At 40.4% G+C, this 26,820-nt stretch overlaps 3 protein-coding genes across 18 annotated transcripts in view; 2 read left to right on the top strand and 1 right to left on the bottom strand.

Annotated features, from left to right (window-relative positions):
• The window catches only part of bcl9l (bcl9 like), a 26,224-nt gene extending 18,297 nt beyond the window's left edge, over window positions 1-7,927 (top strand). Inside the window, exons 4-9 of one of the 2 annotated variants that reach the window (XM_046074447.1) lie at window positions 1,835-1,957; window positions 2,326-2,497; window positions 2,652-2,736; window positions 3,095-5,504; window positions 5,597-5,851; window positions 6,089-7,927. In XM_046074447.1, the coding sequence (XP_045930403.1) occupies window positions 1,835-1,957; window positions 2,326-2,497; window positions 2,652-2,736; window positions 3,095-5,504; window positions 5,597-5,851; window positions 6,089-7,281 (4,238 nt within the window). In that variant the 3' untranslated portion in view covers window positions 7,282-7,927. Of the gene's footprint in view, window positions 1-1,834; window positions 1,958-2,322; window positions 2,498-2,651; window positions 2,737-3,094; window positions 5,505-5,596; window positions 5,852-6,088 lie in introns of both variants that reach the window. The other variant, XM_046074446.1, reaches the window with a different exon arrangement.
• Window positions 7,885-12,803, bottom strand: LOC123986277 (C-X-C chemokine receptor type 5). 12 transcript variants are annotated; one of them, XM_046074466.1, is made up of 4 exons: window positions 11,689-12,580; window positions 10,662-11,212; window positions 10,116-10,156; window positions 7,885-9,207 (listed from the first exon to the last, which is right to left on the bottom strand). In XM_046074466.1, the coding sequence occupies exon 4, from the start codon at window positions 9,115-9,117 to the stop codon at window positions 8,149-8,151; it is 969 nt and encodes a 322-aa protein (XP_045930422.1). In that variant the 5' UTR covers window positions 9,118-9,207; window positions 10,116-10,156; window positions 10,662-11,212; window positions 11,689-12,580; the 3' UTR covers window positions 7,885-8,148. The 12 variants fall into 12 exon arrangements, with proteins under 12 accessions (XP_045930422.1, XP_045930418.1, XP_045930410.1 ...); XM_046074462.1 differs by lacking the exon at window positions 10,116-10,156 and having other exon boundaries at window positions 10,662-10,809; window positions 11,062-11,212; XM_046074454.1 differs by lacking the exons at window positions 10,116-10,156; window positions 11,689-12,580 and adding an exon at window positions 12,600-12,803 and having other exon boundaries at window positions 10,662-10,809.
• Window positions 11,721-26,820, top strand: ddx6 (DEAD (Asp-Glu-Ala-Asp) box helicase 6). 4 transcript variants are annotated; one of them, XM_046074450.1, is made up of 14 exons: window positions 11,721-11,850; window positions 12,812-13,389; window positions 13,510-13,573; window positions 14,094-14,198; window positions 15,710-15,839; window positions 16,956-17,102; window positions 17,594-17,688; window positions 18,021-18,143; window positions 18,277-18,405; window positions 18,680-18,796; window positions 19,377-19,440; window positions 20,894-20,995; window positions 21,097-21,276; window positions 23,644-26,820. In XM_046074450.1, exons 2-13 carry the CDS (start codon window positions 13,196-13,198, stop codon window positions 21,270-21,272), a joined length of 1,446 nt encoding a protein of 481 aa, XP_045930406.1. In that variant the 5' UTR covers window positions 11,721-11,850; window positions 12,812-13,195; the 3' UTR covers window positions 21,273-21,276; window positions 23,644-26,820. The 4 variants fall into 4 exon arrangements, with proteins under 4 accessions (XP_045930406.1, XP_045930405.1, XP_045930408.1 ...); XM_046074449.1 differs by lacking the exon at window positions 11,721-11,850 and adding an exon at window positions 11,868-12,021; XM_046074452.1 differs by lacking the exon at window positions 11,721-11,850 and adding an exon at window positions 12,246-12,417.

Raw genomic sequence — 26,820 nt, 5'->3', positions numbered from 1 at the left:
AAAGAGACAGGTCATGAGGTAGCAAAAATTTTGTAAGCCTAGAGAGGTTATTAAATTAGGGGACAATGAGTGAGTGGGAAAACTTTAAAATTCTTTTTTGTGAGTGTCTGTAAACACGTGTTCAGGTGCTTCAGTACAAAATGTTTGATTTGCATTTGTTTGCTGTTGCTTATTTAAGTGTTTGTGCGGTCACGTGAGCTTTTGACTGCAGATGACGAGATGCAGATGTGATTTTGTGAAACTCATCTGGGCTTCCTGTACATGACTTGAACGTCCTCTTCAAAAACATAACACACATTAAAGCACACAGACATACTTGCACGCACCTTGACACACACACAAGGAGAGGCGTAGTTCCAACACAAAAGAACGACAGAGGCTGAAAGTGAGAGAGAATGAAGGATAGGGTGGATCATTTGAAGGGAAATACCTTCTGGCTTAATTTGACCTACCCCCTCCACCCGCACAGACATACATACACACCATCCACACAACTTTGGTCTCTTGCTTTCTGTCTCATTCCCTGTGATGTAACTGCATGTAGAAAAACAAAAGTGCATTTAAATGAAACACAAGCCTCCCTCCTCTACTCAGATCACTCCGCCACCAAACCTGGAAACCTGTAGAGAGCCAGAGACAAATAGTCTGTAAACGGAAGCTGACAACAAAAATGTATAAAAACATTCACAGAAGACTAGAGTTCAGTTCTTTTCATATTGCTTCTCTGTATCATGGTAGCAGTTCTCCCTCTGCTGTTCTTTTCTCTGTATTGTCACTCCAAACTTATTTACTGTACATTCACAGACTTTAGTGGTTATCCAAGCTCATCTGATGTCTTTATTGGCATATGGATGTTGAGTAATGAACCTTGAAAAAGCTTATCTAAATATGTGACAGTAATCAGGGACATTGCCCATGTACTTTTCTTTTCTGTCACCATTTTCCATTTGACTGTTTAAAACCACCGTTTTATTTCTTGTCAGAAGTTGGTTCCGCCTCTTCTACTGCAGTTTACCTTCTGGAAATGTTAAAGCTGCTACGTATTTGTTGCAGCCGTTTTCACACACTGGCGCACAGCAGCCTGTGCATCCACAAAATCGTAATTGCACCATGTGAGAAGGCTCAGCACATGCTTTTCAAAACATTGCATCTGCAAATGTGATTAGTAAGCATGGTATATTGTTGCGAAAAGAAAAGAAAACCAATACAGAGATGAACAGAACTGCAAATAATTGCTGTTTAATTTTACCTCTATATTTGATAATTCTGTTTTGTAATGTTTTAGATATTTAAGTAAATTTAAGAAACATTTAAAGTCAACTCAGTTTATTTCACTATTTTCTAATGTTTCATCTTTTGCAGAGGCAAAAAGAGAAAATTTGCATGTATGTCAATTTTGTTTGTTGTTGTTTAGGGCTTTATATCAGCTTATCCTATGACAGGACAAGAATGAGAATGCATGTGTGGTCACAGCAGCAGGGGATGGTTTAAGCATGGTCTCACTAACCTGAGTTTCACCTTTTTATAAGCTTCCAGAATTTGGCTCACAGACATGCTGTAGCTCTGGTTAACATAATCCCTAATTTTACATGACATGACTATGGTACATTTGGATAATATGACTTTATGATGTAGCTTTTAACAAAGACCATTTGATTATTGTTTTGAAGTGATTCTGTTATCAGACTGTTCAGATTTTAGGCAAACCACATTAAAACAGTGTGTGTAGTGAATGATACAACATTGGTAATACCGTTTAAAGGGACACGTGTGTGTGTGTGTGTGTGTGTGTGTGTGTGTGTGTGTGTGTGTGTGTGTGTGTATTATCCTCTAGAGGGTGTTATGCGCAGTAAGCGGCGCTGTGTTCTGGAGAAGAAACAGCCATATAGTGGAGATGAATGGTGTTCTGGACCCGACACAGAAGAAGATGAAGACAAGCCACACGCTGCGACCCACCGTGAGTCTGTCTACCTCCAAAGAAGGGAAATAAGTTGCCACTTGCTGTTGTCTGAATGTAACACAGTCCTCAGTAACAGTAGTGTCAATGTGACCCCAACTGTGAAGGCTGCATGAATTACATATAGAAATCCCCTGCCATGCCTCAGTTTGGTTAAAGGTATATTTACATATTCTGCACACGCACTGAAAGGAAAAGGATGCCAGTTTTGGGTAACTTTTCCAGTGAATTGACTTTATACTGTATGTGTTTTAGCTCCATCTAGTGTTTAGATGTTGTAGCCAAAATTATGTACTGGTATTATAATTACAAACCAAGATACCACTTTAGACAAATTAATACAGTGTGCTGCTCATTTTTGTCAGGAGAGCGTGGGCTGGCAGGTCCTATCCAGGGCCTCTCTGATCGCCTGTCTACAGGTTCCATGACTGAACCTGGAGGTCCTGTGATGGGATGTGGTGTGGGACCAGGGCTAAAGGCAGAGCCACCTCAGCCGTCACAGCAAGTGGTGTATGTTTTCACAACCAGCCTAGCCAACAGGTGAGAACTATTTATAGGCCTGCCATGCAAGTGAATTTTTCATATTAGAAGTGGAGAATCAAAATTAAGTCTCTTTGTAGATTTTGATTAGCTTTGCAGTTTAACACTTTATTATGTAACTGCATTTAATTTGTAATATTGCTTTGTTTGACAGTGCTGCAGAGGCAGTAATGAAAGGACAGGCTGATTCCATCCTTCTATTTCACCAGCAAAATGTACCACGCACCAAGTTGGAGCAGGTCAGACATCCACAGCTCAGTGGCAAATTAAACAAAATGTCAGGTTTGTCTTAAACCTGTTAAACCTCAGGGGAGTAAAAGTGTTTCCACAGCTGCAAAGTATGTGGGAACGATGATTTGTGTAGCTATTTTTGTCTCCTTTTTGTTCCGGTTTTCATACTACTGTGAATACTTACTGAGAAAGCGAAGTGCACAATGTGTTTTGGTGTTAAAAAATTAAATAATAGACAATATACTGTACTATATAATGTAACTACAACTATTGCTACAAAAAATAAGAATAATGTAGTAGTAGTAGTAGTAGTAATGGTATTTTAATAGCCTGAACATGTTTCTTTTTCTCCTTTGGCTGCCACAGGGCCACCCATCAGGGAAGCTTCCTAACCTATCTGAGAAGATAAACTCCAGCAGCTCTCCACCCACAGGTACCCCTAAATCCCAAAGTGGAACTCCACGCCCAGCCTCTGTAGGAGTTGGAGGCCCACTGCATCCTGCAGGGACACCGTCATCAACAGGACACTCCGATAATGAATCCTCTCAGACCAGACCTGGCGGAGCCTCCAGCAATAACAGCATTGTTGCCCATAGGTCAGAGGGAGGAGGCATGGCCACACCTGCGGTCCCAGTCACAGGAAATGGAGATAGAGAGGGTGCAGGGGGTATGACTCTTCCTGTTGCTACTGTTTCCCCCTCAGGGAGTCCCTCAATCCTATCTGCACACCTACAGAGTGATGCAGGCCAGAGGAGTGGCCCAGGGAACACAGATGGTCTTTCCAAAGAGCAGCTGGAACACAGGGAGCGCTCTTTACAGACACTGAGAGACATAGAGAGGCTGCTTCTACGCAGTGGGGCAAGTGGAGGCAATGTAGACACAGGAGGCTCCAACAACAATGCTAGTAATAACTCCTCCAACCTAAATAATAACAACAATACTGATAGGAGTGGTATTCATGACGACAGTGACAGTGGTACTAATAACTGTGGAAATTGCAGTAGCAGTAATATGCTATCGTCAGCCTTGGCTCCGATGGGTGGGATGAAGAAATATGAAGAACCCCTTCAGTCCATAATTTCTCAGACACAGTCCCTTGGTGGACCTGCCCTTGAAAGCCCTCAAATGGACTCTCACCATAACCTACCACAACACCCTCATCACCAGCTGTCTTCACCTGTGGTTGACATGGGTCCCTTACTTGGACCAGACGGGCTGACCCCAGAGCAAATGGCGTGGAGGAAACTTCAAGAAGAATACTACCTAGAGAAGAGACGACAACAAGATATGCAACCCCCCACACATCCCCAGCACTTTAGAATGATGACTGAGATGAGCATGCATGGCGGTCCCATGATGATGAGAGGACCCCCTCCTCCCTACCACAGCAAGCCTGGAGACCAGCAGTGGGGTCCTGGCAATATGATGGGTGGAGGAATGGGTGGAAATGCACGAATGATAGACATGCACCAAGAGGGACCCCGTGGCCCAAGGTTCCTGGGACAGATGCAAAGAGGGCCACCTGGCGGAGGGGGTTTTCCTGGTAGTACAGGCGGTGTTTTATCAGTGGAGGGTCTAGGAGCCCAAAGGCCCACCAGGCCAGGAATGATTTGGCTAGATGATATGCCCAACAACATAGGTGGTGGAGGTCCTTTTCATGGTTGCTACCCCAGTGGACCTCCTCAGCACTTGCAAGGTGACCCAGAGCATCTGTTAACACGTGAGGAAATGTTTCGCATCATGGAGAAACGGCAGATGCAGGTGCTTCCTAGGTTTGAACATGACAGATTAGGTAAACAGCAGCAGCAGGGCAACCTTGGTTCAAGAATTATGGATAATCCTGGGGGCCCAGACTTTCCCAATTTGGGAATGGGTAGGGGTCCACCCTCCACTCGAGGTGATCCTATGGATTTTCCTGGCTCAAGGGATATTATGGGTTCTCCTGGAGGGGGTCCTCAGATGAGAGACTTGGTGGATTCTCCTCTGGGGAGCCACCTCACATTGAACATGAACCAGATGAATGTTCAGCAACAACAGCAGATGATGCTATCTCAGAAGCTCCGAGGAGGTCCTTCTGGAGGGGGGCCTTTGGGTGAGATGTTTAGCCCAGGAGAGATTTCACGAATCAGGGCTTCACACAATGGAAGAGGAGTAAGTAAGGGAATGATCCCAGTACCTGATGGCCCCTTCCAGTTTCCTAATCAAGGTCCCTTCTCTGGAGGACAGTTGGAAAGGTCCTATCTTCAACAATCTGGCCCTGAGATGTTTGGGCCTGACCAAGGTCCTAATCAAATGGGAAGTACATCACGGCTTAGTCATATGCCGATGACTGGAAGCCTCAGGGGACAGGACCTCGGTCCTAGGCACTCCTCTGACCTGTCAATCAATGTTAACCCTCTACCGTCTCCTTCCGTGCTTCCTCCTCATCAGCTCAAATCTCCATCCCTCAACCAAGAGCCATCTCCTCTTCTACCTTCCCCCTCTGCTCCTGGACTGAAGTCACCCTCACAGATCTCATCTGCAGGGCATCACCCCCCTCTTCCCCCTACTTCTGGTGCTGGGACTCCTTCTTCTTCTTCCATGAAGTCTCCCCAGGTAATGGGGTCTTCCAACCTTGTGTTGCACTCTCCATCTGCCTCTCCTGGACGACTCAAGTCCCCAGCCATGGCTGTGGGCTCTCCGGGGTGGGCGTCTCCTAAAACAGCTCTTCCAAGTCCAGGTGGTCCAACCAGTGGGAAGGTAGTTGGCAACGGAGGAAGTAGTTCTACTGAGACAGGTACACTCAGAAGATAAAATCATCTCAGCTCATCATTAATTCTGTTCTTTTACTGCTATGACGTTAATGTATTTTTTTTGTATTCTTTGCAGGCCAGTCACTTCCCCCAAGAAGTTCCAGCTCTACTCCAATTAGCCAGCCAGGATCTATGAATCCTAGTATGCCATTCACTTCCTCCCCTGATGCCCCTCCATCTCAGAATCCTTTATCTCTCATCATGTCTCAGATGTCAAAGTATGCCATGCCCAGTTCTACTCCTCTCTACCACGATGCAATCAAAACAATTGCCACTTCCGATGATGAGATGCTGCCAGATCGACCGCTTCTATCTGGTGTCAGCATTGGAGGTATGTAAACAACAAACACCTTATACAGTTCGGCAGAATGCAAAAAGGAAGTAGTAGAATGGCTCCGGTTCAGTGATATCCCATTGCTATCGGTGAATGAATGAAGTTTGTTAATTTTTAGATCTATGTTGCTTTGCCTATGAAAAACCTCTCAGCCTAAACCCTCATATTAAAGTAGTGCTATTTGAAAATATGAATAGATGTCCAATTAACATTATTGCCTTCTTTTGTCACCAGGAAACATGGGGAACCCCCAGACCTCCCAGATACTTGTCTCCCAGGGCTCCATTGGTCCCCACAGTGATCCACAAAGCCCAATGGGTTTAGTAAGCCAAGGTCAGCAGCACCTATCCCATGATGCCTCAGGATCTGTGCTTTCTTCCCCAAACCACATGGGCATGCCTGTCATGAATTCTGCCATGATGGGTGTAGGTGCACCTGATGGGATGGGGCCCTGCAATGTCTCACCTATATCTCAGAACCAGATGGCTGGTTTTCCTCGCATCCAGCCACCACCACATGGGCCCATGCACTCACCTATTGGAGGAATGTCACAGAATTTCTCTCAGTCTAATGAAGATATTTTGCCACCTCAGCAATTACACATGCTTGGCAAAGGTCATCCTCACCAACGCCCCTCTCACCCCTCAGACTCATTTGCCTCTTTGCCCATGGGGGATGGCCCAGATCTAAGTGAAGTCATACGACCCACTCACACAGGGATCCCCGAGTTTGATCTCTCCCGCATCATTCCTTCTGACAAGCCCAGTAGCACTCTTCAATATTTTCCCAAGAGTGAGCCACATCAGAATCCACATCAGGGGCCACCATCCCAGCAGCCTACTCCACAGCAGCTCCTCAAACATCTGTCTTCTTCTGGCCCTCCCCACAGCAGCGGTCCTTCGTCCAACCCCCACTTAGCAAACCTACAGAATATGATGGCTGAACAGCAGCTGCCACCTCACCCTTCACATGGTGGAATACGTCAAAGCATGGGCATTCATCAGGGGGGCACTAGGGGAATGGTTTCTACTGGTGGCATGGGCCCCATGTGTCCCCCTGGACATATGATGGGAAGGACAAGCATGGTGCCCCAGCAGCAACTCCAGCAACAGCAAGCCATGATGGCGAACAGCCTTCTTCACCATCCTTCCAATCCATACCCAGGCATGATGTCCTCCCAGCAGCACCCACACAATCTGATGGCACAGCAAAACATTATGATGATGCAGGCTAAGCAGCGAAGCATGTCAATTCCAGGGGATCCCTTTGGCCCCCAGGGTCCTTTAATGTCTCCTCAGGGACCCATGATGGCCCCTTCCCACCCACAGTCTGGTATGATGGGCCCCCAGTCTCTCAGACAGCGTGGAATGTCTTTGGACAGTCCCATTGGCTATGGCCCCGGAGGTATGGCCAATATGCCATTCTGAATCCAGCTCACATAAACTGTAAAAAAAAAAAAAAAAAAAAAAAGGAAAACAATCCGGTCCACTAGGTTCCCATTGTTTCCAAGTTTTGTTATGTTATTCTTGCAGTTTGAAAGGAGTAACTGTAAAAATAATAAATCAGTGATACTCTTTAAACTTTGGATTACAACTGACTTTAAAAATGTAATATTTAAAAGCACTGCAACACAGTTCAATAACAAATCTCAAGCCATTTTCTAAAAATACTGTAAAATATGTATATTTCAAAGATGTGTGTATTTGTTGTGGGAACAGAGTGGCAGTCAGGAGAGGAGTGCCTCAAATTTCTATTTGTTTTAAAATCATAATGGTTTAATTTCATGCTAAGGGGTGTATATATATATATATATATATGTGTGTGTATGTGTGTGCGTATATATATACATACATGCACACACACTACACTTGCTGTATATAAGATGCAATTTGTGATTGTTTGCAGTTGTTCTGTATAACCGTTTTAATAGAAGTCTAAAAATAGAATAATATTGATCTCTAATGTGGTTTTGGTTATTGTGTTGTCCATCATTGTTGTGCAGTGACAAGGGGACACAGTTGATGTATGATATATGGAAAGCTTTATTTAAAATAAAAAAATAAATGAAATTCAGTTAACAGTTGCTAAAATACAAGCTAAAACAGATTTCGGCCAACAATAAAAAAAGATTTGACTGGGTAAATAAAACACATTTTAAATGCAATCAAAGTAGCAATGGGTACTGTATTGTAAGAATATCTAATCAAATTATAACATTTTCCATCAGTACAAACAAAATAGTGTAGAACAGCATAGAAGCATTTTAATTACAGCTGACACTGTGTAACAGTTTATTAGATGAGAATATTGCTGGTGGTTGTTGCTCCATCTGAAATGGAGGGGCGACTGTGACCCTGACCTCTGATGAAAGGCATACAAACACGGCCGCAGCCCAAATGACAAAGTAGCCGTATTAGCTCATTGCGAAACCGCATCCCAACAAAGGCATATAAGAAAGGGTTCAGGCAACAGTGTGCGAAACCCAGACTCTTTGTCACATCATAGGCTACTATCAGTTGACTGTAGGATCTGCAGCTGTTAAGTGTGAGAAATTTCAGGTCTACGATAGTTGTTACCACTAAGGTGACATTATATGGTAGCCAACAGAAGCAAAATACAAGAGTGACTAGTAAAGCCAGTCGAATTGCTCCTTGCTTTGCTTGGCTCTTCTGACTGTGGCACAAAGTTACAACCACTGCTGTGTAACAATAGCTCATGACAGCCAGAGGTAGGAAAAAGCACATATGATCAAATAATCTCATGGTCAAAACCCAGTTGTTTGCATGAATACCAAAATGATGATATGAGCAGGCACCCTTTATCTCGCTCAGAAACACAACATTGGGAATTGATAAACCTAGACAGACCAGCCATAATAAAATGCATGTTAGGTGAACTGTTCTCGGACGTCGACTTTGCATACTAGGTATAGCATGAACAATAGCCAAATACCGATCAAACCCAATGCAAGCTAAAAGGAAACTCCCACAAAGGAGGTTAAGATGTTTCATCCCTTGTATCAGCTTGCAGAGAATCTCCCCGAACACCCAACCAATGGCACTGTCAACTGCTTCGAAAGGAAATGTAAAAAGGAGCATGAGGTCAGCCAGGGCAAGGTGCAGTAGGTAGATCTCAGTGATACGCAGGAGGTGCCGACGTCTCAGGAGGACTGTTATCATCAGGCCATTCCCTGCCACACCCAGCAGGAAGATCAAGCTATAAAGCACCGGCTTGAACACATCATAAAAGGTCTGGAGGCCCATCTCATTTTGAGGACAATCAAACTCTACTGTAGAGTCGTCTGTATAGTTCTCATAGTCTGTCAAGTTCACAGGTCCTTCGCTGCTTGACGGCTGTAAAAATATAAAGCGGGGAAATGTTAATTTAATTTACCTCATCACAGTTCGAGAATCACTTTGTGTGCTGTGGAATATAACACAATTGTACACACTAGATTTGGCTGATATATAAAATAGTATTTCACAATGAAAAGAGAAATGAAATATTACATAAGCTTGAGTAGCTTTTTGTTATTTATTCTCTACGGTTTTCTGATTCATATTGTTAAGCAGGAAACACTGAATAGACCAGATGTCTTTCACTTCCCCATTATAATAACTAGGAGATGTTTTGGGGCAAAACATCCTATTTTGGCTGTAAATTAATGAATAAATAGTAATCACACTTCCCCCTAATCATTGAGTCTGTCTGGGACTACATGAAGAGAAATAAGTAACTGAGGCCGAATAGTAAACTAAATAGTATTAGCAGCAGCTACTCCCGTATATTCATGTAACTTGTCTGCATAATATAGAGTACATTTTTATTGATTTAGATATTTTCATGAAACTTTTCCTATATGTCAATTTCCATTCTTATAAACATAAATGTTAATTCACTGTAAATTCTGTTCCATGAAACAAAACTTTAAAGTTTAAATTATATAAACTAGTTTACATGAAATTTACATGTATTCAATAACCTGTTTTTATATCACAATGTTTAAACATGATTTTGTAATGTAATTTCCTCTACAATGATCAATTTCATTCATTTGAAAAAAAATTTCAAACAATGTAGATAATCAGATAATATTTTGTGCTTAAGGACATGAAAATAATCACAGATATTGCATTAGTGTTCTGTTAAATTAAATTATTTTTACCCATTATATCAGTGACGATAAATTAATTGCAAGCTATTTGAAGCATGTTATTAGAAAAATGGAATATATCATGCTAGTGTACTCTCTAAAACTTACAGTAGGATGTGTTACAGTAATTTTCTTCCTTGCTTATTTCCCTAGTGAGTCAAAAGGAAAGAAGCAGCAGACACCCAATGTAACTAAACCACATCTGTTTACAGTTCAGTAATTCATTGTAGTTTATGAATTATGTTTCTCAACTTTGTAACAATTTAAACATTGTTGAATCATAGGAAGCAGCTACGTGTTGCTTGTAATCTTAAAATTTCTTGCTTTAAAATGCCAACATGATGCAGCTGAGGTTTAGAAAATGTTTAAGAGTTATCCTATACTGACTTAAACAGTAGATTGTAGCTACTTAAACATGTCCACTAGCAGTTAAAATTGTTTTTACCACAGACTAAATGACAGTAAGAATTTATTTTAAGGTTATAGAACAACAGACAAATTAAACACATATAGGTGCCACATTTGAATATCTAAAATTAAATTTAGAACATAATGTGACTCGCTATATATACTGACAAAGACCCATCGGAGATAGTAGTTCTACAGAACATCTAAAGCAATTAACCATTCACTTCAACAATTAGTATGTCTTACCTCAAACACCAAGTATGTTATAGCCATTCCGGTGAATCTTGCTTGCTTGAATGTATAGCTTACACTGTCATAGAGAAATGTGCTTGTACTTCCTGTTAGTGCTTGTTCTTCTATATTTGTCTTGACTGATTTCTTTGTTGGGGGTGCGCTTGATGGAAACATGAAGTCAAAACAGTCAAAAGATCCATTACCAGACTTTCAACAGTAAGCATGCAAGAGCACTCATGCAAGCCTAAGTAACTGCAGTCCACAATATATTCTAGCTTTTGACAAGCATAAGGCAATTATACTGAATTGGTCAGACTTATTTGGGAATGCCTAGCAACAACCACACCCTTGCAAATCTTATCTGAATATAATATTCAGCCATGACAATACGAATACGCTGGTGATAGTATACCATAAACATCATCCAAACACAAAGTCTAAATTGCTACTGTAGGTAGTTGGTTTGCCGGATAAATTTAGGTGGAGAAAGCCATGAAGGAGCCCTTGAGCTGCTCCATGGCCAGCAAATCAGACTGTGGTTTGAATATGTGAACTGGTCATTCCTGAAAAAAAAAATAAAAAGCTGTCAGTGATATGACCTCTGGTTAAATGGTTAAAGGTTCAAAACTACTTTACATAGATATATATATATATATATACGGCTGTATATGTTTCATAGGCCTACTGATTCCAGTGTTCCATCTGACCCATAGTGTCAATAAATCTGCTATGTCACTTTTTGAAAGCATTCCCATTATAAAACTACAAAAAAACAACCCCCCTAATTGTTCACATGTGCTTGATGCAGAGCTACTCTGCTGTTGAAAATATCTAAATGCTTTACCATTGTAATTTTTATGTAGGCCTTATAAGCCTAGTTATGGTATGATATGGAGCAGTTGAGTGATAAAGTACGTTTCTGTAATATTTATTATCTTGCAGCAATACACACCTAGCCTACTTCAGCCACTTTGAGGTGTGGGTGCTGCACATGTAGGCACTGGGCCTATATTTCTTGTGGTTTTGCAAGAAATCTCACCTTCTTTTCTAGTCTAAGTAGATGAATGTACGTACATTTGAGTCAAGAGAACACAGACGGCACACAATACCGAGAAAGACACGGGCTCCACAGATGCAGTGAACTGGATGTAGTAACTTTAGATATTCTGAAAGTATTATTTTGAGAGGACACCCTGGTAAGGTAAACCCTTGATTTGAAATGAAATCAGCTGATTAGTTAGATGGGGGCGGGTTCAAATACGACTGGAAGCCATCTTGAACGTTTGGTTGACAAGACTGTTTCGCAGTCAGCTAAAAATTGAGTACACCTCACTAACACCGCACAGGGAACCGGTTATTTCAGGCATTCAAGGTAAACGCATGCACATCTAATATATTTCTAATTATGGATAGTTCTTCGCTAGATACTCCATTATTTCGTGGTGACTTTTACAATTAGCGCTAACTGTTAACGTTATTTCGTCATCGATTGCCAGTTAATGTTAGCTTGCTAGCAGACCTAGCACGGCAATCACCTCGGCTAAGTTAGCTAACTTAATATTGGCTGATGCTGGATATCTAGTTTTGTCTTAATGCGAACATTGGAAAGGTTGCAAATAACGTTATGTGTATTGGCGTTAAAACATATCGAGTGGGTTAAAACGGTCTGAATCCGGCATCGGAACGATGATTACCGAAACAGCACAACATTAGCATGAAGCTAAAGCTTCATGTGCATGTTAAACAGATGTCGGTGGCTAGCAGAAGGGTATTATAGTTTCTTCTAGTTGTTGGGTTAAACGGACATAAATTCCCCGTGTCAGTCAGGTATTTTCACACTAGACTTCTCGAGCGGCACAGTCTTGGGTAACCGTAACGTTACAGAAAATCTGCGGATGTGCTTGACTTTCAGTTTATCAACGCTGTTTCCATAGTCTTAGCAAGGGTTACCTCAATACTATTAACGTTACCATCCGCCGCTGTGTCGGCTAACTTTTGACGTTAGGCCAGTCATCTACAATTATCGATCCGCTAGTTATCGACTTGACAAGCGTCACCACCCTGCAAATACAGCATATTGTCTTTTGTCACACATCGTCATTCAATTGTAATGTGTTTTTGTCGTCTTAGCTAAATGTAACAATGTGTCTTGTATGTTTCAGGGTTGGAAAAACCAGAGAAAGGACGCAGCGGCTCAGTTAAGCTACACAAGATGGCTAGCTAAACAGTCGGCCAGTACTTGAAAGCTAGCTAAATTCTCCTGGTGTGTGATTTTCCAGATAACAATGGCACATCTATCCTAAGCCCTAATTTAGAAAAGAAATAGGAGCCTAGAAAGTATCTAAACAGTGAAGAGGAATTTATCAAACAACAATATTGTTGAGGAACCTACTGAGACAAAGCATTTGAACAATTTATGTATGGATAAATATTGAAGTCTCAAGAGTGAAGGACAATCTTGAGTAGTCCAGAGAGAGGACTGGCTTCATCTAGAGGCTGTTGGAGATTTCACTGCTGTTGGGACAGAAAAGTTAAACCAAGTAAACATGAGTACAGTCAGGACAGAGAACCCAGTGATTTTGGGCTTGTCAAACCAGAATGGACAGCTCAGAGGCTCAGTAAAGCCTGCTGGAGCACCAGGTGGAGGTGGAGGAGGCCCTCAACAGCAGCAGCTTAACCAGATGAAAGGTGCAATCAATGGTAATTCTCAGCTGGCCCCTACAACTAACGCTGTCATCAAGTAAGTTATTTTATTCTAGAAATCCAAGAATTTGGACTTGATGTTTTCTGCATGTTCAAACTATTATTACTGTCAATTCTCTGTTATGCTTATTGCTTACAAGAACTTTACCCTCCTCAGACCTGGAGATGACTGGAAGAAAAATTTGAAATTGCCCCCAAAAGACATGAGGATGAAAACTTCGGTTGGTACAAAATAGTTTTGTTTTTACTGAGCTGGAAGTCATCCAGTTTGGAAATAGAAATGGCAGAAAATTGTTTTTACTTGTGCTTTTGCTAGTTATGTCACTGTTCATAATGTTACCATAAAGTGTAGACTATTATGTTGTAACATAATATTTTGCTGCTATGCCTTGGAAGGTGAGAATCTGATAAGTGTTAACATTGCATAGTTTAAAAAAAAATGTTTCTACATTCTTTTTGTAGCTGACAGATCTACTACTGTGCTGTTAAACAGTAACACCATGGTTACAACTTATTTTTACAGTCTGTGGTCTACACACAGCAACCACTGTAACATTGTCACTGTCCATGCTGCTTTCTGCTGTATACTGACGCTGTACACAAATGTGACACATTGGGTGGGGGAGAATACCTCCAGAAAAGGCAAACTCATCTACTGTCATGGTCAGGGATATAATCCATGATCTGTTTAAATCTGGTGAACCAAATGTTCATTAATCTATTGTTTTTCGACTATTTCAGGATGTGACTTCAACTAAAGGCAACGAGTTTGAAGATTATTGCCTAAAGAGGGAGCTGCTTATGGGAATCTTTGAGATGGGCTGGGAAAAGCCATCTCCAATCCAGGTACATTCAGTCAACTCAGATTTTATCCCTTTTGACAAGAAGGTGAATTTGTGATGAAGTACATCTCTTGATGATTAAAGAGACAGTAAATGTAGTACCTACAACATTGCAAATTTTTTTTGATACATATATTCCTATATTAACATGTGACATACGACTCTTACTAAACAGTCAACAATTGCAGTCTACCTTTTTATTAAATGACTTTACTAGCCATGTTTCCATCCAATTGTCAAGCGAATTTTAAGCAAACTTTTGAAATGTCGCAGAACAGACTGCGAATCATGCACATTTCCATCCTGGTTTGGAGTAAATAAACTAGGCTACACCACGCATAGTTGATGTTATGCATGGCTGTAATATACAAGAAGTAGAGTTAGCCAACCATAAACTAAACCAATCGCAAGGACCTAAAGGTCAAGCATCTGAGAAAAATTGATTTTTTTGTCTTTGAATTTTGCAGTTTCATCAACCTTTTCTAATGCAATACTTAAAAATGTGCATAAAAAAACGTTAATGGGAACACAGCTACGGTCTCATTCAAATAAAAATGTACAGGGTTTTCATACGATAGGATTAACCTTGAGCCCTGGCTCCTCCAGTCTGCATGTTGAAGCGTCTTTGGGCAAGATACTGAACCCCAAGTTGCTTCAGTAAATGTATATGAATGTTACTGTGTTTCTGATGAGCAGTTGGCATCTTAACCTCTGCCGTCAGTGTATGAATGTGACGTAGTGTAAACCTTTAAAATCTAGTTAGTATTCAAGGGTTAAAAATTTGTCAGGTTTAAAATTGGCTATGATCTTATGGCATATGCCCCATCACTCCTGTGTACGAGCACTGACGTTGCTGATTTGCTGGAACAATGTTGTGTGGCAAAGTCCACACCACTTTTGTTTTCCCATTTACAGTGCCAGGCCTGTGTAGGAGGGTTTTTTTTCTTTTGGTTTTTTTTCCCCTCCCCTCAAGACCACACACAAAATGGAGAGCTAGCAGACCATGAGGGAATATTTGCTGAACTTAACAAAGTGTATTGAATTACAATCAAATACTATCATTTAAGTTAGACTGAGGCAACGCAGCAAATAAGAAATGAAACTATTTTTAGCTCTGTGAGAGGCATGGCTCTGTCAGTTGATCCACTGCTTTGGTCTTGACAGAAATATCTCCCATCTCGGCATGATAAATTGCCATGCAGTGTTTGTATAGACATTCATGACCCCTAAAGCATAAATTTTAATAATTTTGGGCATCCCCTGACCTTTCCCCGAGCACCACCAGCTGATCAAAGTTTTCACTTATTTCATTAAAGATATCAATATCTTGATCAGCTGGACCCATATATCACTCAGCAGCCTGAATGGGGTATTTGTGAGCCAATGAGCGGGGTCTATATATCAATAATTTTCTTTTCATACAGTTGCTCTACATGTGAACAAACTTTTGTTAGATCAGGTACCCACGCAGAAAAGCAGTATTGTGTATTAATCTATTGCTGCTTCCCCCCTCAGGAGGAAAGCATTCCCATTGCACTGTCAGGAAGGGATATCTTGGCCAGAGCCAAGAATGGCACGGGAAAGAGTGGAGCCTACCTCATTCCCTTACTTGAACGCATTGACTTGAAGAAGGACTGCATACAAGGTGACTTTGTTGCTCACAGTAAATGTCAGATTGACGCTTAACTCACTCTGAGTTGTGATGGAATGTAACATGACAGAATGCGAATAAAATCAATATCTACCACTGATAATGATTTACAGCTATTGTTGTGGTACTTAGTCACACCATTAGTTGAATGTAGAGATGAAACACTGCATAAATTAATCAGTTAATAGACAGAAAATTAACAGGCTATTTTAAGCTTTTAGTCTTTAATAAGTTTTTCAAGCAAAATGTCAATTCTGTTTTCAGCCTCTTAAATTTAAATATTTGCTGGTGTTCTTTGTCTTCTGTGACCATAAATAGAATATTAAGATGAAAATAGAGTAATTGAACATTTATTAAACAGATTTCTGTTGGCACTGTATTTAATTCCTAAATAAAAACCTAACCCCTAACACTAATCAATGCGTCTTTAGCCACGTTTCTGCCAATGAGTTCAGTCTGTTTCACATTAAAATGGTTATTTTTGTTTCCATTGGCAATGTTGTGGATGGTACCAATAGAACCACTCCGTTTGTCTTGTTTTTTTTGTGACCTCTCTGAAGTACCTAGCACACTGGCCCAGGACAGGTGGCGCTTGAAACACTGCAGTCCATTGATAGGTCGACAGAATCGTCACTTTTCTGTGCACAAACCTGCCATTTTTAAATATCCATCGATGGCGACAGACTCTAAAAACACTCCACGCAAAATAATTTCTATTTAGTTCTTAAAATAAATGTGCACAAGTCGGCTCCATGAAGGATCGAGGCTCAGATGTTCCTTTTGTTCACTGTCATTAGTACACACACGTATTGCCATCCGGTAACAACCCCTCCTACATGTAAGAGTCTTGTCTGCAGTGGAAACGCAAAAAAAAGACTTAGGGTTTAGGTACGGGTTTCAAGGGTACTAGACTGAAAAGTGTTTTTTTGGAAATGTGTCTTTTGGAACATGGTGTGACTCTTCCATGCAGTTCCGATCTCTAATTCTTATGATTTGATTGTTTTATTGGTTTGGAAAAGTTTTGTTCATGTGTCCAAATTAAGCCTAAACTGGCTCAGCTTTAAAAAATGTGCGAGTACTCTTATCACAAGATTGTGTTTGGTTTTCCAGCTGTGGTCATTGTGCCCACCAGAGAACTGGCTCTGCAAGTAAGCCAAATATGTATCCAGGTCAGCAAACACATGGGTGGAGTGAAGGTAATGGCAACCACAGGTGGAACCAACCTACGTGATGACATCATGAGACTTGATGAAACAGGTAAACTTTAAAAATTTAGATGCATTATTGCTGCCTTTTTTATAACTTAATATAATTTATAACTTATTAACCTCATCACAAAACCACAATGAGGTGAATTTTCATTTCTTGTCTAAAGTACTAAAGTAACTACTTTGTTTAATATGGACTATCAGAAATGTGTCCTGATGACTATCTAATGAATACCATCAGTTTGTTCTTTCCAATCCCCCTGATTATACAGCTAAATTATTGGCAGACAAGGGGGGTTGATGGTTTAAACATGGTAGCAAATCAAAACATTGCTCTGTGACTGAGTAAAGTATTGGATACAGCTTTCTATGCTGCAGTCATCAGCAACTGTATATTGCCAAAATGATAGACATGATCCTTTTACATTGTCATACTACACCTAAAGCTATGCATTTTGTTAGTGGTCAGCCAAGACCGCCTTCTATTTAGGGTAAATCCTGTATGTTACATTTATTTATTAAATATAATTTATTTTACAGTACACGTGATCATTGCCACTCCTGGGAGGATTTTAGACCTCATCAAGAAAGGAGTGGCCAAAGTCAGTCAAGTGCAGATGATTGTGCTTGATGAAGTGAGTTAATTTTTTAATTCCATTTGATCCATGTTGCCTTTTCTAAATAAACATAGGGTTGGGCGATTATGATTGAATTGACTAAGATAGATGGGGAAATATTCTGGCTCTACATGCTGTTGCTGCTGCTGGGTTATCTCGCTGAATGAGTCTGTTGCTGAGCAGCTGCTCTCACACGTTCTTCGGAGGTAGACTCTTAAATTAGCCTAATAAAATGAGAACTTGGCCAATACAACTATTGCAGATATATTCGCCCAACCCTGTTCAGAATTTAAGCAGCCGCTTGAGACAGCCCTCAATGTGTCTTTCCCCCATGTCACTCTGCTCAACAGGCTGACAAGCTCCTGTCTCAGGACTTTGTGGTTATGATGGAGGAGATGTTGGGTTTCCTGGCCAAACAGAGGCAGATTCTACTTTATTCTGCAACCTTTCCTCTCAGCGTGCAGAAGTTTATGGTACGCTTTTTCTCCATATTTGATTTAAGTACTTGTTTCCTTTTATTTATTTTTTTTTATTAGCTGATAAACAAATAGTGCTTGATAAATCTATAACTTGATATAACAACTTGTGTCTTCACCCACTTTGTAGAATGCACACCTGCAGAAACCCTATGAGATCAACCTGATGGAGGAGCTTACACTGAAGGGTGTGACTCAATATTACGCTTACGTAACTGAAAGGCAAAAAGTCCATTGCCTTAACACCTTGTTCTCTAGGGTAAGTGTTGCCTTTCTGAACTTCATTATCCTGTTTTAATTAATTTCAGTTGAAAACAGCACTGTAACTTGACTGCAGGCTTTTAAAACTAATGGTGGCTTTCCAAACTTTGAGCAGGGATGGTGTCATAAATACTGTTGTATAAAGGGTATTAACATTTCGTGTTGCGTTTAGTATTAGAAATGTCTTATTGGATACAAATGGCTGGATACCTCACAACTTAAACATTTCACCGGGATTTACTGATGTTGGTATTCACAATTTTATTCTCCAGCTCCAGATCAACCAGTCTATCATCTTCTGCAACTCGTCTCAGAGAGTTGAGCTCCTTGCCAAGAAGATCTCCCAGCTTGGTTATTCATGTTTCTACATTCATGCCAAGATGAGACAGGTCAGCTCAAAGTACTGCCTCCAGAAATACCAACTTTAAGACCAAAATATACAGGTGGCGATGGATGCATGCCAGAACAGCTGCTACTATTACTTTCGGTGTGCATTAAAGTGGCACATCGAGTAGATGTGCATGTGCCTCTACTTGATGTGCTGCAACAGGTCACGCCAATGCTCTATTTCTGGAGTGTTGCTGTCACTGCCAGTTTTTCCTTGATGAGAAACAGTCCTGTTGACACCTGGGTAACTGGACAACATGTACAAACAGTGTTTGCACTATACCTTATTATTTATCATCAACAGTTATAGGCTGCCTTGAATACATTCAATATTTTCACATTATAGCCTGGTTTTATGGCTTGGCTTATAACTGAGTATAAAATATTGTTTCACAGACCATATTATTAGAGCTACATACTCACTAACATGGTGGTTTTCTAAAGCAAATATATTTTACTGCAGAATCTACTTCATAGGTTAACATGACATGCTACTGTAAATTGTTGTCTTTATGTGAGGTAGATGCTTACATGTAAGCAAATGTAGCGTGTGAATGCCGTTTTGTCTTTTCTGCTCTTCAGGAGCATCGCAACCGTGTGTTCCACGACTTCAGAAACGGCCTCTGCCGGAATCTCGTCTGCACTGGTAAGTGGAAGAGCCCTGTGCATGTGTGTCTGCTAAATATAACAAAGCAAACTGTGAAATACTCAGGAAGCTGGTCTGTTGAAAACGGCAGCTTTGTGAGAAACCTCACACCACCAGACTTACTCTGCTCCAGCTTAAGCCATTGTTTCCAATGTAGAATGGTGATGCACACTACTCAGATTTTGAAACTTTACCATTGAGCTTATAGTTAAAATGATTTGAATGTCAACCCTATTAGCTACTGACTTTTCGAAGGGTGTCCAGTCAAATTAAAGCCCTTATAAATTAAAGAAGCCCTTATTGGCTCCTTCAGGGTGAATCTGAGTTCTTGCTTAAAAGTTACATTGTGATACATCACCATTGAGCTGAGCTTATGGTACTGACTCTGTTTAGCGCAGCAGTGAGTATGGCTCATGTGTGAAGCCTAAGTCACTCAGGTGGTTAGTCAGTGTCTACTCAAAGACCTGAGAGCCTTTAGTGTGCATTTACAGAATCAGCTTTTTTGCCAGGAATGTGTACACAAATGAGGAATTTGGCTCTGGATTGTGTATTGCTCACGATGTGCTTACTCATACAAAAATATAAAATTGGACACAGACTTTAGTGTAGACAACACAAATATACACACTATGCTCACTGCACGATTTGTCAATATGCCCATTTTGTTTTTGGTCAGAGTGCAAAGGATGCAGGAGTATGTACATGTCAGAGGTGGATGTGATATACATGTGCAATGAAGCATAGTTCAAAAGATGCTGGAATAAATAAGTATTTTGTGCAGGAGTAATGACTTGAGGTAGGTATACAGTGTATATACAATATGACTAACTGTATGAACAGCACTGTTGTCATATTGGCAGCTGTTATATTACAGCTTGGCAGGTAAATGTCTTTAACTGAAAGATTAGAGAGATCTTATCGAAATCTGGTGACTTTACTGGAATTACCCACCTAATGATGGAACAGTGGAAACATTTTTATAAGTTTAGCTTACCAGCCTGATGACGCTGATTAAAGGAAAAATGAGGTGCCACAGTTAGACACAACAAGCTCATGTTGCCTGTGGGAGCACACCAAACGGCTTTCATTTAGTGTGCACTCTTGGTTTTAGTAATGGGATGGTTTTGTTCCCATGATGTGAGTTTTAAAGAGTGAAATGAAAGTGAGACTCACACTCTGCATAATTGTGATGGCACATACTTGCACCTACTTTTGTGGTGCTTTGCTGGTTAGACTTGATTTGCTCCACGGACAAGTCCATGTATTTTGTGTGGGTGGTGGCGAACAGAACTCTGTGTGTATATATAATTTTTTTTTCACATCTTTTAGTTTTTAGTGACTCATGTGGGTTGTAAATAAAGTAAAGCTTGTGTTCATGAAGTTCTTATTCTGCACATAGTTAACATTTTGTTTCAGATGTATAGGTTTTGATGTCTTGCTTTATTTTCTCTAGACCTCTTCACAAGAGGAATTGACATTCAAGCTGTGAATGTTGTGATCAATTTTGACTTTCCCAAGCTGGGAGAAACATACCTTCATCGCATTGGTAGATCTGGTAAGAGCCCATATTCAGCCTGTTTTCTTGTACACAGACTTATTTTAGGTAGCAGACAACGATGAAACCTTAATTGTAACCTTCACATCCTCAATATCCAGGCCGCTTTGGACACTTGGGTCTTGCCATCAACCTCATCACTTACGATGATCGCTTCAACCTGAAGGGGATTGAGGAGCAGCTTGGAACAGAGATCAAGCCCATCCCTGGCATCATTGACAAGAGCCTATATGTGGCAGAGTACCACAGTGAGAGTGGTGAAGAAGTCAAGCCATGAGCCAGTGAGTAAACACAAGATGGCCAATGTGCACAAGTACTTCCTATTTCAGGATGACTTAACTATTTTCTTTTTGATGTAAATATAACTGTAATATCTTAACAGTGTGCAATGCAAGAAATTTTAAAATTAGGCTAATGGCAGGCATTACATTTTGCTGTGCTAGTGCTCGGTTATTGGGCATGCGAGGTCACTGGTATAGCTTACTGCAACAACTAAATGCCATTACTTAAATGGTGCTTTTCCTCCTTAGTTAAGTTGCCCATGTGTGTCTGTTGGCTTAAAAATATATATAGCTCTATTTTTATATCTATCAAAAGCAGTCTTCAGTGCTGTAAGACAGGATAGACCTAAGATAATGAGCAATAACTCCAGCCAATCTAAAACTGCCCTTCTAATACAGCTGTTACAAAGCTGCAGTTTTTCAGCTTGAAAGGTTGTGTTCAAGCCTCGCCCAATAGAAGCTGTTTGACCTCAAGGGTCCTTGAGCCAGACACTCAATCACTACAAACTGCAAGAGGGACATCATTTGTCACTTTGAAGAGTGTTCTGTTTGACTGTTTACTTTAGGCAGTTCTGATTAGAGCTGAAAGGTCAATAGTTTTCAAATTGAAATTGCGATTTGAAAGAACCTGACTAGCTGATTAAAAATGTAGGTGAATTATACAGGCATCTGACTAGTTTTAAACAGCAGTTACAAATTCATTCAGTTGTCCTTGTGTGACAGACTTGCTCGCCAACCACAAGCGCCATGTGCCTCCTGTTACTGCTCACGAGTTGGCACAGGGCATGTACACTTAACAACAACAACAAACGAAACTAGAGGAAAATGTGTGGGATAATGGTGTCAGCCAAACCGACACAGGCGGCGGTTTTGTCCGGCGTCAACTCGCACTGAAGTGTTTCAGCAGTGGAGCGCTTAGTCTGACCTATGTTGTCGACGTGTTGCTGACTTGTCATTTTGTGTGCTTCAACTACGGATAACGGCTCTCTGTGAACCAGTTATGTCCTGCTCTCTGCACAGCTTCACATCCCACATCGAGCATTTCAGAATAAGTTATTCAGACATTGTTGATTTGTTCAGTTGTCCTTGATTTGTACCATGGTTAAGTAGCCTTTTGTCAAGTCTGTTTTAACTGTTGATATACGATCAGGAGTCTTCACAGGGTATTTTATTTTGAAATTCGACCGGATTCTCTCTGTTCATCTGCTCTGTGCTGCTTGATGAAGCTTCTGTCAATAATAGACTGGCAGTAAATATTGAACTAGCTAAACATATAATAAATAAATAATAATAATCGCAGTATCTGGCAGAAAAATCACAAGATTTTTCCCCAAAATGTTCAGCCCTAGTTGTGGTGATGCTTGGATCGGCATTTCTAGAGACATCTCTAGACCAACTTAAATGTAGTTGGATAAGTTAGGTGGTTATTGGGTAATGTAGCAGATGCTGAAAAGTGTAACATTAAGTAAAATACCGTACCTGTGTTGAGCTTCAATAGTACTTTTTGTCTTGACACATGTCGTCATACCAATCTTGAATTAACCTAAATAGAAAATTTATGTATGTGTGTGTATATAGTAGTGTTGTAGTACTCGAGACTGGTCTTAAGACCACTTTTTGATGATCTTGGTCTCATCTCAGACTCGACCGCCTTTGTACTCGGTCTTGTCTCGGACATTGAGGACTTGGGATTTTATATCAAGACCATAACTTTGGGAATATCAATAAATTGCTCTTGCATTGTCTGATTTCTTAACATCCTAACTTTGATTTGAAGTAAAACTTATTGCTTTAAATGCAACCAATAACCCTAATTAAAGACTGTCACCCCTACCTGCGATGCTTACGTTGATTTCAGCTCTTAGTGTTTATGTGGGTGTTTTTTAATGGGAAAGTAGCTCTTTCAGATCACTTTGAGAATTACCTATGATCTCGTTTCACATTTTATTGCGTGCCATGCAATGCAGGGAACTGGTCTTGGTCTTGACTGCTCTCAGCCCCTAAAAGTCTTGGTCTTGTCTTGGTCTCGGTTTTCAAGTGTTAATTTTTCTGGTAAGTTTGGTTTTAGTCAGTTATTTGACGCTATAGAAAGGGGATTTCACGTCATGATGGACAGCTGAGCACTGCTCAGTTGAGTTGGCCCAGGTTTATGGGTGAGACCTTGATACCACGGCTCCAGCCCTGTTCGCTGCTGCGTGTACTTTGGAGGAAGCAGAGACTCGTCCATCTTTATAAATGGTCTATGATTTGAATACTTTTGACAATTCTGTAATAACAATTAGGAGTACTAATGTAAAAGAAGCTTGAGCTAATTGGCTACTTGAATACAATCTGGTCTAACTTAATTTCATTCTTCTCTCTCCCCAGATCAGTCCATCCTCCATTCCCCTTTGTACCTTTTTGTACCCCACCCCGCCCATCTTGGAGTTTTTTTTTTTTTCTTTTCTTTTTTTTATGTACAGTTTGTCTGTCCTTCCTTTTTTTTGGATGCCACCATAAGGAATTTGTATTTAATGGACGCGTTTCGGAAGAACTCATTTGCCTTGTTTATAAGGCTCTGTGCTGCACCACCCCACCCTGAAGACATAAGCACCGGGAGGAAAGCATGGGACCAAGTGGAAAATATATCAGTGCACATCGTGACTATTCATATCCCACAATGAAACAAAGCCAGCACCAACAGACCGCTATATATGTCCCCCCTCCATTCTTCTCGTTTTATTTTGGAAATTTTAACAAATTTGTATCAAGTGCCTTAACAAGCAGTTCAACTCGTTCTAAAGTAATAACCCTTCATTATCAGCCATCTTGCTCACTTCATACCACACACGTTCACCTAATTGAAAACTTGTCACACTAATTTATTTTAACGACCACATAGGTGAATTCATAACTGTTTTTTGGTTGGGTCATCAGTTTGCAAGGAATGGAGATAATTAGGAGGGAGGCTGGTTGCTGGCTTAGCTGCACTTGAGTCTGGCTGATAAATGAGGACAAACTTGGATTTTCCATGGACAGAGATGCTGGATTTTTTCCAAGAGACAGCCAGACTGTCCTGTTGCTCGTGAAGAAGCGTGTGCTTCTAAAAGACCCAAACCCTTTCCTCTGTCTTCAGCATCAGAACACTAAAAATGAATTAGCAGCCTCTCAACACCATGAGTCATGAGGATTCCTGTTTCGGTGGAGTTTAAGTGTAGAGAATGCTTTTTTCTTTTTGTCCTGTGTTTCACCTTCCTATGGTTGGCCATACTTAATTTTGCAAGATGTGCAGCCGACATGTAGGGTGCACCTTTCACCTTGTGTATATACCTTCATTTTAAGATTGTTTTAAACAAGTTCAAAAGGCTGGCTGACAAATTGAAAAGCTTTTTTCACCCCTTCTCTCTTGTTAGCACTGGAGACTGTTTCCTTAACTGCCAGTTTGTTTGATCTGCAATATTGGCTTGTGAATTTATTTATAATTTTAGAAATTGCAGAATTTATTAGAATCTAAAACATTTAAATGACCTTGTGCATGAAATGTTTTTGGAGGCAGAGTTCATCACTGATAATCTTTAAGCCCCTGCGAATTCGTTGGTGAGTGAAATTCTTAAAAGCCGCACTTATACAAAGATTGTTTAAATTTTTGCCCTTATTCTCCTGCTACCAGTGTTAACAAGTGTTCAGTCTAGACAGATGGCTTTGTTAAGCTTGTGCATTTGAGTAATGAATTCTTTGTCGCCAGCCTTAACTTGTGAAACTGACTCTTGGGACACTCTCTAAAATCTCCAGTTAAAGTGAGTGTTGTAATTGGAAGAGCACATAATATTCTATCATGTAGTAGTACTACGTGCTGCAGTGCAGCTGAATTGGCAGAGAATTTGTTTTCTGGGGGAAGTATTAGCTGTTACGTTGATCTATGTGCTCTTTAGGCACAGCTACATTATTTCACAAATGTTGAGGAAGCGGTGGATTTATTTCCCCCCTTTTGAACAATGTCTGCCGAATGCATCAAAATGAAACATCTGACTTAAAATGTAGCAGGAATTCATTCTCTGTGCATTGCAAGTTAGCCGTCTTTAGTAAAGCCAGCTAACAAAAGATGCCTCACTTAAAACAACCTGAGCAGGTTGGGCTGCACCTAAGGCACAGAGACCTGGGTTCAGGCAATAACACTGACTGCACTGCTTTTGTACACTCATGATGCCCAGATGAGAGAAGTGTATATGGTGGTGCAGAACATTAAAAAAAAATATATTGGCACGTAGGGGGAATGGGCATGAAGGATTACGAAATTACTGTTAGTCGGACTGCTTGTTTAAAAAAAACGAAACATGGGCACCTCAAACTGAGTTTATGGCTTATTTCTCTGCCCTTTATTGCTTTGATGTCTTGGGGTTACGTTTTTTTTTTTTTGGTGCATATTTATGCAACATGACAACCTTATTTTGCATTAAGGTCCCCTGACCACTTGTTCAGTGGAAACCTTTATGCAAATGAGGTCCCCTTTGTTATGGTGAGATGCTCTCTTAACTGTTCTAATCAATGAGAAGTGTTATTGAACATTTACTTTAAGCTCTTTTAAAAAGAATAACTGGCAATGTTGACAGGTTGAAGACTTACATTTTATTTCTCATTGGTAAGAACTGTGATCCCTGTTCGCTCAGTTCTATTGTTGTCCCCTAAATACTTGCACATCTAATTTGGCTGTTTTGGCTTAATGTTTGGGTAGGAGGGCTGTTTGTTAAAAATATCCAAATTAAATTAAGCATTAGTTGAGTGAACAGGGATCTCATTGTACAGGCACTTGGCAGCTGTCTGTTTCTTGTCAGCCCACTGGCAGTAATCGCCACAGCAATTGCTTTCAAGGCTAAAATCAAGAATCCTTAAAGATTTAGTGCATTGCTACCTTTGATGCCAGTGGCTGCCATTTTGAGAATCTTAAAGGCTGAGACAAGAGCATCTTGCCCAAGATTGGGTGACTAATTGGATAGTTTGTGAAACTAAATTGTCTCATTCTTTAAGGTCTTTTTTTAAAAAATTTGTTGGGTGGGAAAATTAGTGATATTGCTGCCCTGATGCACATGTCCATCCTCAATAGTTCTAACACATTTATGATAACACATCTTATGTGAACAATTTGGCCGTCCCATCTGAAGGAGGATGTGAGAGGAGTCCGTTAGGGATTTCTTTCAAAACTTGTGCATCAGTAAAATAAACATGGGGAAAGGAGCCTTTGGGCATTACGAAAACAGGAAGATATGATCTAAAAATCCAAAGTTATGGTAATGGGTATAAAAAGGTTTGAAAAAAAGTTGTCCTTAAATTTGGATTTTTTTTTTCTCCAAATGTTCAAGTGGAGTACACCTTTATTTAAAAAGTTGCCAAATTTAAGTGAAGAATTTAAAGCCTGAGTTTATATTTTTATTTGATGGAAATTTGGTCGTTATTTAATTGGCAGATTTTTCAGTGGAGCTAATTTTACAACGGACTTAAGTTTAAAGGATGTCATGATTATTGGATACGATTTGGAAAATTGTGTTAAATAAAGCTCACTGAAATTTA

The sequence above is a fragment of the Micropterus dolomieu genome, linkage group LG17 (genome assembly GCF_021292245.1).
Source record: "Micropterus dolomieu isolate WLL.071019.BEF.003 ecotype Adirondacks linkage group LG17, ASM2129224v1, whole genome shotgun sequence".
Classification (NCBI taxonomy): Eukaryota; Metazoa; Chordata; class Actinopteri; order Centrarchiformes; family Centrarchidae; genus Micropterus; species Micropterus dolomieu.
The sequence above is the reverse complement of the archived record's forward strand: the minus strand, read 5'-3'. Positions and strand labels throughout refer to the sequence as shown.

Bases quoted from the DNA above. Each gene is read 5' to 3' on its own strand.
- LOC123986277 (XM_046074454.1), bottom strand. From the start codon at position 12,622: ATGGTAACGTTAATAGTATTGAG. The intron at 10,810-12,599 runs GTAACCCTTGCT...GTTTCCATCAAG, and splicing joins GTAACGTTAATAGTATTGAG to CGCACCCCCAACAAAGAAAT. The intron at 9,208-10,661 runs GTAAGACATACT...ATATTTTTACAG, and splicing joins TAACATACTTGGTGTTTGAG to CCGTCAAGCAGCGAAGGACC.
- ddx6 (XM_046074450.1), top strand. From the start codon at position 13,196: ATGAGTACAGTCAGGACAGAGAACCCAGTGATTTTGGGCTTGTCAAAC. The intron at 13,574-14,093 runs GTTGGTACAAAA...CGACTATTTCAG, and splicing joins ACATGAGGATGAAAACTTCG to GATGTGACTTCAACTAAAGG. The intron at 18,797-19,376 runs GTCAGCTCAAAG...TCTGCTCTTCAG, and splicing joins TTCATGCCAAGATGAGACAG to GAGCATCGCAACCGTGTGTT.